This window comes from Athene noctua, chromosome 1 (assembly GCF_965140245.1).
Source record: "Athene noctua chromosome 1, bAthNoc1.hap1.1, whole genome shotgun sequence".
Taxonomy (NCBI): Eukaryota; Metazoa; Chordata; class Aves; order Strigiformes; family Strigidae; genus Athene; species Athene noctua.
The window spans coordinates 133,176,036-133,189,603 of NC_134037.1; the positions used below are offsets into that span (position 1 = coordinate 133,176,036).

The 13,568-nt window shown below is 42.8% G+C and overlaps 1 protein-coding gene across 1 annotated transcript in view; it reads left to right on the forward strand.

The window, feature by feature from the left end:
* SPAG17 (sperm associated antigen 17) overlaps window positions 1–13,222 on the forward strand; it is a 116,463-nt gene extending 103,241 nt beyond the window's left edge. The window contains exons 40-47 of the mRNA XM_074896797.1: window positions 96–198; window positions 806–902; window positions 2,155–2,250; window positions 4,192–4,343; window positions 4,833–5,002; window positions 8,833–8,893; window positions 11,363–11,507; window positions 12,705–13,222. Coding sequence (XP_074752898.1) covers window positions 96–198; window positions 806–902; window positions 2,155–2,250; window positions 4,192–4,343; window positions 4,833–5,002; window positions 8,833–8,893; window positions 11,363–11,507; window positions 12,705–12,841 — 961 coding nt within the window. The 3' untranslated portion in view covers window positions 12,842–13,222. The remainder of the gene's footprint in view (window positions 1–95; window positions 199–805; window positions 903–2,154; window positions 2,251–4,191; window positions 4,344–4,832; window positions 5,003–8,832; window positions 8,894–11,362; window positions 11,508–12,704) is intronic.
* The last annotated feature ends 346 nt before the right edge of the window (window positions 13,223–13,568 follow it).

Here is a 13,568-nt window from a genome sequence, read left to right on the forward strand (position 1 = left end):
TCAATGTTTTAAACTTAATACTGAAAACCAGAGTGAACTCAGTTATAATGCTTTTTTCTTTGTTTTCCTTACCAATGATGTCAAAACTTACTTAGGAAAAAACTTGATGAAGAAAAGAAGTCTTTAATGGCAATGAGAAACAAAATAATCCCTCCATATTTTGAATCAGAATTCAGCAAGGAGTTTTTCCTAAAAAAGGTAATGTAATAGCTGAAAACTGTATGAGTTTGTGTTAGGCCAGGTAGTTTCTGCGATACTCCCACAAAGACAGTTGTGGGTTTACATGCCAGCCTCAATTTATCTCAAGAAACCATTACAGAGTGTAGTCATGGTAGAATTAATACTGGGAATTACATGCCTTTGTCAAAGGAAACATATCTTGGAGATGGTATAGAGTACAAACTGTGGATTCTTTACATAAACTCTGGAGAGACTCTGATTCAGAGCAGGAGCTGAACCTCAGGTCTTTGCACTTACTCCTCAAAAACCTCTTTCTGCTAACTAGAAAGGGAATTAGTAAAACTAACCCTCCTGATTTAAAGGTGGCTTTGGGATCTTTCCTGTCATAATCTCACTTGACAAGTGATGTAAGTACATAAAGCATACTAAAAAATGTACTTTGGAATCTGAGGTATACTTCTGTATAACTATTTTATAATTACCACTTTGGTTCTGGTTATTGGTTTCCTTTGCAATTTTTTTTTTTTTTTTTTTTTTTTTTTTCAGGAGGGTTGGGGCTGTCTGCTGGGATTTTTTCTAAATGTTTAGTTGGGAGACCTAAGCCCTCTTTCTTACTTTTCTGTAGTTTCCTGATGTGGAAGCACTGTCTATGGAACTTCCTCCAGTTCAAAAAAAAGAAAGTGGGAATTTCCCTCTAGAGATGAGCAAAAAACCCAGTAGAGGTAATCTACTGTCTGGCAACATTTTAGTATCTTACTTCATTGTTTTATCCAGTTATCTTATTTCATATTGCAGTTAAATTTAAGATTACACTCTCTGACCCCACATATTCCCAATCATTTTGACACAGGAACTACCTGGCTATATCTATTCTGATACATGACACGTACCCAGCAGCACTCCCTGACATTGAGATCCACCAGTATGGAGTAGGCTGTGTAAATTCAGTTTCCCAGAACAAGATGGCCTTTTCCCTGGCCAAAACTAGTGTACCCAAGAGCATTTTTGGGGAGACTGCTAAGTTGCGCAGTCAGTGTCATACCAGTGCTCTTAACAAGTTAACAGTATAGATTAGCATGTTCCAGTATCTGGGAATGTTCCTATTAAATCCATTAATATAAATGTGGTCTATGAAACTTCTATATTTATTGTTTTAAAGGAGCCTTTGCAGACATCACTGAATGTGAAAGCGCCATCAGCTTTGGATGAATGAGCGGTGGATGGATGCAAAATGTGCAAGAAAAACTTAAATGAAATAAACAGTAGTTAAGGGTGGATGAGCAAGAACCAACAAGGCCAAGTTTAGAAAAAGACCAGTATGATTGTAGGAAAAAAATATGGGAGATGGAATTCTGAAATTCAGTGGTAAGAAGGGCTGCTTGAGGACTGCGGCAAAAGCGATATGGAAGAGGAAACGTGCAGGCTAAAGATAATTTGAAGGATATAGGAAGAGTGTAGTGACTGGATGACAGGAAGCAGTGAAAGAGTGAACCACCATCTTAGGTTTGAGCTTTACAGCACTGAGAGGAATCCTTCAGTTCTGTTTGAAAAGCAGCCTTGAGAAGTTACTGAAATCACACAGTGAAATTAAAAGTTATACACAACAAAGGATCAGATCAGGAAAGCCGTCCTCTGTGGGGCTTTATCAGACCCCACTAATTCCCATATTTCCTCATTTTGCAATCACCAGAAGACCTGTGTTGGATTGTCCGTTAGCCCTCTATGACTTATTGCTCAGTTAGCCGGAGAGTAAACAGTGACTGATCACAGGAGACACATTTTTTATTTTTGTTGCCCAGTGGAGTAAAAATGTGGCATGCAAAATTTACCTAGCCTCTCATGGCTACATAGCTTTCAAAGACTGTCTAAATGAAAGTGCTAAAGACTTTGTGATTTTTTTTTTTTCGTATGTTTATGAAAATGGTAACAATCATGAAAACCACTTGTCACAGTATGCTGTTATTTTTCCTTTAGCATCTGAATGTCTCAATACCATGAGTGATTCCTCACCATCTGGCCTTCTGCTGCAGGCTCCTTCCAAACAAAATGAAGGTTCCAGCAGCACAACAGGTAAAGCTGCCTTCCAGAATGTTGTTCGGAGAAGGTTAATAACTATCTTCTTATAACTTTTTGCAAAATATTTACAATAGAAATTTAAAACCACTTATCTCTGTTCAGCATTCTGAATACACCTGAGTGCAAGACTGGAAGAAAGGGAGAGAGGTATAAAACTAATGGGAGAGATTCTCTCCTTCACCCTAGGAGACTGCTGTAGCAACATGGGGACAATGGAGATGGCAGAACTGCAGACAAAGCCAATAAGTAATTTCTCTACTAAAAAAATTTGCACAAGCCGATTTTTCCTACTCATTAAGGCCTGTGACAGAAGACTCCAGTACAGTTTGCTGTGGTTACATGATCTTTGCCTTTTAAACATCCCAGTTCAGTTTTGTTTTCCTTGCTATGTCTACTGTTTTCACTTAATTTATGCATCTGCATGTGGTGACAGCCCTGGATGATCACCCACTGGAGAGCCACCAGTCTGCTTTAATTAGCCCCAACCTTTGGTTCTCACATAATGCCACACCAGCTGAGCTTTGGCAGTGCGTACTTGCAAAATCTATCATTGCATCCCATAGTTAGAGCTTCCCTTCTCCCCTCCTTTCCTTCCCACAATACCAATACCCTTTCTTAGTAACGGGACTCTGCAAGAGCTGTTGCCTTCCAACTTCCTAAATTTCCACTGTTATTTATGCATAATCCATAGACCTCAGGGCAGATGTACTAACCTGTACTTCCAGAGCCACCGGGTGGGTACAAATGGAACAGCAGCTTGGGGGGGGGGGGGGAATGGGGGGAGGGTGTATGTGGAGAGAGAGATGCCAAAACTGCAGAAACTTATAATATCAGAGCATAAATGTCGCTTATCTTTAGGCAAGAAAAAGAAATGCTAGTGTTTTTTCCATCATGTCCATGCTTAGCTTTTTTTTTTATAAGATCTGGGCATTTGCTGTGTAGATGGGAAGCCCCTCTCTGCCACCTGCAGTTCTGTTGTTTGGAATTAAGAGGGGAATCTAGAGAAGATGCTATTTTCAACATTTCTGCCTCCTCACAATGACTAACTGACCAGACTTAGCTTTCCAGCTAGACAGTGCCTGCAGTCCAAACTGAGTAAAAACCATTCTCTTCCATACAAAATGCTGATCTAGAGATTGACCTGTGGTGAGAAGACAGCCACCATAATTGTCTTGTGTTTTCCCTTCAGAGATTATCAGACTTCACAACAAATTACATGATCCTTAGGCCATCAAGCAAAAGAAGTTGTATTTAGATCTGAGTTGGTCTGCCCATCCCTGTGCTCAGTATATCTCCATTACGCAGTAGAGCACAGTTCAAAGATGAAAAGATAGCTAAGATCATCTCAACCCCAGAGTCAGAAGCATACACGTCATCCATACAAATGAATTGTTGCATTCAAGACAACAAATCATGCTCAGAGACAGGGCTTCCTAGTGGGTTGTGGTGGCAGAGCTGTACTGCTTTGGGGCCTGGGCTGGAATTTGTTGTTAAATGAACACATAGATTTGAGTTGACCAGCCTGGGTATTTCTGCACAACTGGTGGTTGTGCTGTGCAGGCATGCCTTTGCCTTTGGAACAGTAATGTCCTCAAGTTTGATTTTAGTGCTTGGGGTTTTGTACCCCCTCTTCTGTTTTTAATCACTTTCACAGGTATTTATATCTTCATTGCAAGTTTCCACTGAGATGCTTCCAACTAATTAGTTCTAATAATTACAGTACAACTTATTAGTTATATTTTAATTACTTGCTACTATTAGGGGGTTTCTTAATGCATTTCTTGACCTCTTAAATAAAAATGAGACCAATTCTTCTGTCCTTGTGCTAATCAAATGCTTTTACAGAAAATAAAAATCTTATCTGATCAAGAACTTTAGGATTAGGGTGAATATGATGCTTAGTTTTTCATGCTTTTGGAAATCTTTCCTTTCCAGACCTAAGCAATGCTGCAAGATCACAAGAGACACCCTTTCAATGTAAAGTTCAGAGTCTGCTGGTGAATGCTGCAGGACAGCCAAGGAAAGAGAAAGTGAAATTACCATCATCCCTTCAAGGGAGAAAACCAAACTCCATACCAAATAAAAAGGTAAAACAATATATTTGTTATTAATATTAATATCCTCTCAATCATCTCTTTTGCATAAAATCTTCACTCCGGAGTAATACTGGAAAGTATTTTGAATCTGTTTACTGAAACATAGTGGTTGCAATTTATGTATAAGTTTAATGGCAATTCTAAAAGTACCTTTCCTCTCAGCTGCTAGGACAAACTCATATGCCAAAAACATAGTTCTGCACCAAGCACCCGTATAAAGGCGCTGATATAGAAAAGAGACAAGCTTCCCCCGCTCCCCTGGGACATCTTAATGGCTTAAAAATGTCTGAAAATTAAGACCATTATAAATTTGCAGACAACATTCAAAGTGCCTCTTCAGGTTTTTCTCAAATTAGGATGCCTTTTTGTAATTCTTCAGGATGAGTGGACAGAGGTAAAATGTAGGTTAAGTAACTCTGAACTTAACTTGATGGCCACCAGCTTTCTCTGTCGTCTAATATTTTAATTCTGTTTGCAAAGACAGAAGATCCTGCTGCAGGAAAGGTCAACACATCTTCTCTTGCAACAGCAAGACAGCATCTTAGTGGCTTCCATCTCATTCCAACCAGAGTGACACTCGGAGTCCTAAAGGAAGGCTGTACCTATGCAACCACTGTGATCCTTAAGAATGTTGGCGTGAACTTCTCAAGGTTAGTTTGAATTTTTAGTACCTTGGTTTTTACCTGTCCAAACATGCACTGCTTGTTAATTGTCAACTTTCTGATCTGCTTAACTTTGATAACAAATGGTATTTTTATATGTGGAGTCATTTGATAATGACTTGCATAGAGGAGAGGAGATGACATTAGAAATACTTCAACATTATTTGTATATTAGTGTTACTAGGAAAATAGAAAGCAGTAAGAAATAGCAGGTCCTGTATGCATAGTCCTGGCCCATTGCAGATGATTGACTGTTTTTTATTGAAGCTCTTCCCTTCAAGGAACAAAGTCTTTCACAGTAACCAGCACTACATTTGGCTTTGGGAAATGCAGCTGTATTCAGGCAGACACATGTCTTTAGCTGCACTGAGAACCAGCTCCAGTGATGACACTGGGAACAAGGAGAGGTCGAGGACGAAATAAAGCATTTATTTGTGCATTTCCCTTACTGTTACCCCTGTCAGTGCGTGGGACAAAATAGCATTGCACTGCCTTCCAGTGGGGTGTGGACAAGTAAATCCATTTCTAGGTCTGCAGTCCAGCAGATTGTCTTGTGCCCTGCATGACAAATCCCAGGGAATTATCATATTTACTCAGCTCTGGTTTAAAGAATATATAAATACAGTAAGAAAATGCTTGTGATTGCTCTTCTCTACTTAGAATTCCCCTGTTGAGTGACTGCATATACATTCATTCAGTCAGTCCCGCACCAGCACAGTTCCAGTGGTTTTACTTTAGCATTATTCAGGCAGGTGTGCTTATGACCATTGTCCTCTCAGGTGCCATAAATGTGACAAAAAAGAGGGAAAAACATATTCCTCCCACTCAGTTTGCTCAACTGCACTTGCCTTAGCAGTGCTATATATATCTTGCTTTTTAGCTTAGAGGAGAGCCTGCAACACAGTCTCTTAAGTCCTTACAGCTTCTGGGCTTTCACTTAAGGTTTGTCTCTTTAAAAAAGCTTCATTTGAATGGTTATAATCCCTCCAGATGGTTTCAAGAATTGCAGTACTCAGTAGGAAGCTTTCATTTCACATGGCTCAAAAGCCTCAGGAGCCAAAAAACCAAGCTTTTTAAATTCCTGTGCTCTAAGATAGCAATTTCCACTGAAGTTTTCCAATGTCAGCCTCTCACTCCCAGCTATTCTCCATTACCTCCTGCAGCTGGAGAGGTTGTTAGTATATTTACTGAAAGTTGCTATTTAGGCCAACCTCATCCATTTGTCCTAATGGTCAGTTACATACAGTTCTTTCAGAAACTTAAGAGTAAGCCAGGCTTGGACCACTCCTGTTATTATATGGACCCTTTTTCTGCTAGACCCACAGATCCCAGGAGAGGGAGGCTAACTGAATGCATGGAAATAAACGTACTACTATCATGCTGGTCATCCATTCAAAAGCTGGTTCTTCTTCTCAGCACTGGTGATAAATAGTCTTTGTTTTTTCCTGCAACATTAGCACTGGTTTAAGGAAAACAGTAATGAGGGCATGAAACATTCTTGGGCTTGAGTGTGCAAGTCTCATGGCCCTGACATGCTGCAGCTTCTGGATCCTGTTTCTTCAGAGCATTCTTCACATGAGTAAGCACCTGCCAAACTTAACTTTTCTGGATGCAGGTGACCTACAGTTTGATGTCCTCTTTAAGAGAGTGGAAAGAGGTGTCACAGTGACACTATCTCAGCAGTCACAGCATCCCTTTACTACGGTACCTGTCTGGTCCCACATGGTGGGTTATGAGGGGGGTGAATCTTTTGAATTCCCCAGAGCCTGCATGCTGGTGGAAGAGCCAGTCTCTGCTCGGCAGAGCTGCAGGGCAGGCTGAGTCACCACGATGATTCAGAGGAAAAACTGTGCTGGTGACTTCATTAACTGACCACTTTACTAAGTGAATGGAGACAGTTTGGCAACAATAAACTGATAACCCTTCTGAGAATAAATAAAGGTGCTTTGGCAATGAGACCCATCAATGACCAACCGATCGCAGTTCAACTCCTACAAAACTTATGCACATAAATATGTGTAAGAGAGAGAGAGAGTAGAAAGAGGAAAGAGAAGAGGAGGGGATACAAAAATCACCACCCTTGGATCCCATGTTGTCACAGAGTAGCCAGCATGGTCCATAGGTGGCAGGTCAACAAAGACACAAGTGGGGTATTGCCTTTATATAGTCTTTTTTATGCCTGCCCAATAGGCTGTTTCAGAAAGTTCTTGTTTTCTCTGGCTGTTACCTGCACAGTGAAGCAAGTTCTGTCTCTGGCAAACACCAGGAGGGAGAAGGAGAGAAATGGCCCACTGCCCCATCTCTGCAGAGCTTGCTGGGCCCTCCCGCCCCCGGCCGAGGGCAACCCACTTGAGTTTGAGACATCCTCTTTACCAACAGGTTCTTGCTTATGAACAGTATGTGACACTACCATAGTGCTGGAGTGAAATAAACATTTATTGTTCTTCTTCCTTGGGTAACTAATTATCATCAAAAGAGGACCTCATAGGAGACTTACCCTGCTGGGATCATCATTATCTCTTGCGAGTACTCAGCCAACTAGATGCTTTAGCAATCTATTCAAGACTAGCTGAGAGACTACTGTACAGCTTCTTCCACCAGGATGGATGGCAGATTACTTTTTTTTTAATCAGACTAGTTGGATACAGCCTCCAAGAAACATTTTTTACTTTAATGCACGTTTAAGTGTCACGGCACATGCCATGATAAATCAGCAGATCACAGACCAACATCCTAGAGCTGAAGATCTGCACATTACATTTTATTTTATTTTTCATGTCAGGGCACTATATGTAGACAGTCAAGGAAAATACCACCATGATTCTGATAAATCCAACTTATCTTTTAAGCCTTTTGAGAAGAAAACTACGTGTCTGGCTGCTGAATGACATCAGAAAATGCTGAGGGCAGGAGTAGGGCCAAGGGTGGGCAATTCTGAGCCCTGTCTGCCTCATGCTGAAGCCAAAACTTTTTCCATGACAGGGGCAGTAGTTAACTATGCACCTTCCAAACTATCCATGCAATAGCCTGAACTTGTTGGACATCCTGACAAAAATCAAGCCCGGTTTCTCATAACAGTCAGCACTCCAGAGAAAGCACGGTAATTCTGAGAGCCTGTTTGTAAGTCTGCCAGAGCTTTCCGTATCCTAGGAATGCCTCTTCTCCTGCCTTTCCTTTAACAGCTTCTGGTGCATGTGCATGCTGGTAACTGTTCTTCAGGTGGAAATGAAAACCACAGAATAAAGTCCAGAGCCTTGCAAAAGTAGAGGTCATACCTGCTCTAATGATCTTTAGAGATTTTAACAGGGAAAGTTGTGGGCACAGAAGGACTGCACAGATGTGAAACAATCAGAAATGAAGAAGTGGACGTACTGCCTCAGTGGGTACTGTGAAATTAAAGACAGTTTACACAAAATTTATACCAGTATCATCCCTTCTGCAATAGAATCATATCAAAGCACATGAAATAAAGATCATTAAGGACTTCTGGGTGTGCAACACACAGGTGTTTGCCAAGAAGACATAGTTTGTCCTTCAGCTTCCTTTGTGTATGCGGGCTTAGAATGCTGATCTTTCATAGTCTGTTGTAAGGACCAGACAGTGTAACAAGCTCTTCAGAGACTTTGTTTGGCCCATTAATCTGCTCCTTTGGGGTTTTTTTGTTAGAAACCTGAGCCTTGGTGAGAAGCCCGCTGTAGCCCAAGCTGTACAGGAAGGATGAGCTAACAAATTCTGCTGTTGTTTGCATGCTTCCCAGCACTGCCTTCTGCCTGCCTGAGACATTTTCTGGAAAACTGATTCTCTTCTCTTTCTGACAGGTTTCGGGTGAAGCAATCACCTCCACACACAGGACTGAGAGTGAAGTACACACCAGGACCTGTACGTTACACAGATCTTTTGGGTTTTGCTAGACTTAGCTGGCCCTCAGGCCATTGAGAATAGTCAGTGTGAGGTTAATGGTTGGACTAGATGATCTTCAAGGTCTTTTCTAACCTAGATGATTCTGTGATCTAGGGGTTTTCTCACACCAGCTGCCTGGGAATAGAGCTGGCAGGGTACATGATTTGTTTAAAATTATTTGAAGTGATGCTGCCTTCCACTGTCCCTCTGCTGCCTTCAACCAAGCACCCCACGTGCTTTGAGTCTCAGAGCCTGCACCAGAATGCAGAGGGATAAACACATTTAAGTTCAGTGGAAAATAGCAGGTCAAGCACTGAGGTTAAAGAGAGCTTTTTTTGAAGTAAACAGGATACTTGACCACTACCTCTGAGTTTTCCCATCCTTCAGGGTATCTATCTGCTCTGTCTTAGGCCTAGACTTTATCTCCTGTCTTGATACCTTCAAGAGTTGAACCTAGTAAACTCTTCCATCAACCATTTCTTCTCCTGCTTGCAACTATTCTCCACCTTACATCTTTTATCTAGCAAAGCACCATAGCACATGAAATCGCCCTAGTAAGTAGGAAGCTTTCACAGTTACTGCTTTTATTCAGTCTCTCTCTTCACCTCTGCACTGTATCTGAATAAATATCATGCTGGCCAGTATCCTCACAGCATCCAGGTAATACCAAGCAATATCCTTGCCACTGTTTTTACATACATGGAATCAAAAAGCACTGGCTTTTGCAAGGAGGCAGAGTCAGAATGCAAGTTAAACCTCCTACTCCAGAGCCCTACCCACAACTCAGTACTTAAAATCACAGAATCATAGAATAGTTTGGGTTGGAAGGGACCTTTAAAGGCCATCTAGTCCAACCCCCCTGCAACGAGCAGGGACATCTTCAACCAGATCAGGTTGCTCAGAGCCCCGTCTGACCTGACATGGAATGTTTCCAGGGATGGAAACATCTACCATCTCTCTGGGCAACCTGTGCCAGTGTTTCACTGCCCTCACATTAAAGAATTTCTTATATCTAGCCTAAATCTACTCTCTTTTAGTTTAAAACTGTTACTCCTTGTCCTATCACAACAGTCCCTACTAAAAAAGTTTGTTCCATCTTTCTTATAAGCCCCCTTTAAGTACTGAAAGGCTGCAATAAGGTCTCCCCGGAGCCTTCTCTTCTCCAGGCTGAACTCCCTTTCTCCACAGGAGAGGTGTTCCATCCCTCTGATCATTTTTGTGGCCTCCTCTGGACCTGCTCCATCAGGTCCATGTCTTCCCTGTGCTGAGGATCCCAGAACTGGACACAGTACTCGAGGTTGTGTCTCACCAGAGCAGAGTAGAGGGGCAGAATCCCCTCCCTTGCCCTGCTGGCCATGCTGCTTTTTGTGCAGCCCAGGATACGGTTGGCTTTCTGGGCTGTGAGGGCATGTTGTTGGCTCATATCTGGATTTTCATCCACCAGTACCCCCAGGTCCTCCTCCACAGGGCTGCTCTCAATCCCTTCATCCCTCAGCTTGTATTGATACTGGAGGTTGCCTTGACCCATGTGCAGGACCTTGCACTTGGCCTTCTTGAACCTTATGATGTTCACATGGTCCCACCTCTCCAGCCTGTCCAGGTTCCTCTGGATGGCACATCCCATCCCTCAGGCGTGTCAACAGCACCACTCAGCTTGGTGTCATCAGCAGATGTGCTGAGGGTGTGCTCAGTCCCACTGTCTGTGTCATTGATGAAGATATTAAACAGCACTAGTCCCAGTACAGACCGCTGAGGGGTCAGGGGCCACTTGTCACCAGTCTTCATCTGGAGACTGAGCCGTTGACCACTACCCTCTGGATGTGACCATCTAACCAACTGCTATAGTAATCCAGAGTCCACCCATCAAATCCATATCTCTCCAATTTAGAGAGGAGGATGCTGGGGAGATGGTGTCAAAGGCCTCAGGAGTCCAGACAGATGGCTAGAATAACTTAAATTCTTTCTCTCCACAATTCCATCCTTTTTGTATCTTCCTTTTCTCCATACCTCTATATTCTTTTTAGAGTAGAAGAGAATGGACTATTTCAGTTGGAAGGGACCTACAACAATCATCTAGTCCAACTGCCTGACCAATTCAGGGCTGACCAAAGTTAAACCATGTTACCAAGGGCATTGTCCAAGTGCCTCTTAAACAGTGACTGGCTTGGGGCATAGACCTCTCTATGATTCTCCCCCAGCTGTCCCAATTCCCCTTATTCCCTCTGGAACCTAAAAGGAAATTTAAGGCAAAAAAATGCAAACACTTGGCAGTTTTCTTTCAGACTGTAATGTAAAGAGACACTGTTTTGTACAGACCTTTCTAGTGAAACAAATACTAGGTAACTGGCCACACAATCACGTGTGATGGCCACTAAGCCTTTCATTTACTGGAAGGGACTATGTATGGAACATGCACCAGACCTGTGAGTAATCTCCTATCTCTCCTAGGTGGCAGCAGGCTTGCAGGTGGAACTGGAGATAGAGATTTTTGCCATGGTAACTGGAGGGGAAGATACCGGTGGCCTTGAAGAAGTTTCCCATGATATTGAAATATTAACAGAAACAGAGACTCTTCTCCTGCCTGTGAGAGCAAATATCCTTTGTTGTCTTACTTCCCACACACATACACCTTCTAGCATCAACCCTGGGGACCATCCACCTCCTCAGGAGCCTTAAGCACTGTTTCCATTGCAGGCTGCTGAGGTAGCAAGTTTTACTGTCCTTTTCTGTGACACACAGATGGGTATTTTCAAAAGCACAACAAATGATTCTGACGCCAAAAACAACTTACACCACAGTAACAAGGGTTTGAAAAATGGGGAAAGGAACAATGGTAAGCTCAGCAAGATGTGTTGTTTTAAAAAGAAATGAAAGTATAATAATAGGAACTCTTTCCCACCACCCCCAATGGAAATCCTTTATAATATTTTTGAACCTGTAGTAGCATCTGACAGTGCAACCTCATGAGCAACAAAATCCTGTATCATCCTGGATACTAAAGACACAATTCCTGCTCCAGCAGACACACAAGCACAGAAATGCATGAATGCTGTCAGAAACCAGCCCAGTGTGGGTTCAGTGGGATTTTCAGCTGTTTAATTGAGGACAGAGATAGAGTAAAATAAAATAATGCAAGTCAAGAACCATTATTTCTCTCTCCCTTGTGCTCCAGAAACTATTTTTTACATAAAATTACAGGCTCATTTTTTAAGGACAAGTTCAGAAAAAAGGGTGAAGCTCTGTTTTGACTTTCAATCAGATTTACACTTAAAAGCCTGGGAGAAGAGGTCTTCTTTAAACCTGCAAATGAAATAGCAAGACAAGGTGCATGCAAACACACCAGACACTCCATTCTGGTAAGCACCACCCTTACCAAAGAAGGGAGAACTTCAGGGTCCTCTGAGCCTGACCAAAGTACTAGCTAACAGCAACTCCACTGAGGCTTTTTATGCCCTGAAGTGACACTGAAACTCCCAAATTTACTTCACAGTCACCCAGAAAAGTCTTTCAAGCCCATTACTGAAGAGCTGAGCTAGACAGGACTGCTGACATAGCAGCAAAAGCAACTCCTGCTCTGTTCCCATTCACCCAGCCCTCAGACACAGTTGCAGACCAGCCTCCAAAACATGTGCCCTTCTCCAATACTTTATCTGGTCTTTGAGCTGAGGGGAGTAGTCCAGATTCAAGCCGTTTCACAGCCTTATTTCTAGAATCCATTCCAGCCTTGACACATACTATTAAAGTTACATCAATGTACAGAAATGGTTAGATCCTTAACATGATATTCCACCTGTGTTAACCAGTGATGTTTATGAGTGCCGCCCACACGGATTCCCCCAGGGTGGGATGGCCACAACAGTCCGGGTAGTTCCTACAAGCCCCAGGCCACGGTTCCGGATCACACTACCCCAAAAGCTTTCTAGTTAATGTAAGTACTGGATGCAGTAATACCAGCTGTAAATTAAAATACAGTTGTTTGACCTCCTCTTTGTTTCTGATCCACATCATCAAACCTCATGCAAATGACAGCAAAGCTGTCATGCACATATCACACAGACTGACATTTGACACTGTCCTACATAACATCCTTGTCTCTAAACTGGAGATACGTGAGTTTGATGGATGGACCACTTGATGAATAAGGAATTGTCTGGATGGTTGCACTCATAGAGCCATTGACCACAACTCTTTGTCCAAGTGGAGAGCAGTGACCAGTGCCATTCCTCAGGGGTGGGTGTTGGGACCGGCACTGTTTAACATCTTTGCTGACAGTGGGATCGAAGCACCCTCAGCAGTTTGCTGATGACACTGAGCTGTGTGGTGCGACTGACACACTGGAGGGAAGGGATGTGCCATCCAGAGGGACCTGGACAGGCTGGAGAGGTGGGACCATGCTGACCTCATGGAGTTCAACAAGGCCAAGTGCAAGGTCCTGAACATGGGTCAGGGCAATCCCAAGCACAAACACAGGCTGGGCGAGGAGTGGATTGAGAGCAGCCCTGAGGAGAAGGACTTGGGGGTATTAGTGGATGGAAAACTGACCATGAGCCAGCAATGTGCACTCGCAGCCCAGAAAGCCAACCATGTCCTGGGCTGCATCCAGAGCAGTGTGGCCAGCAGGGCGAGGGAGGGGATTCTCCCCCTCTAGTCCACT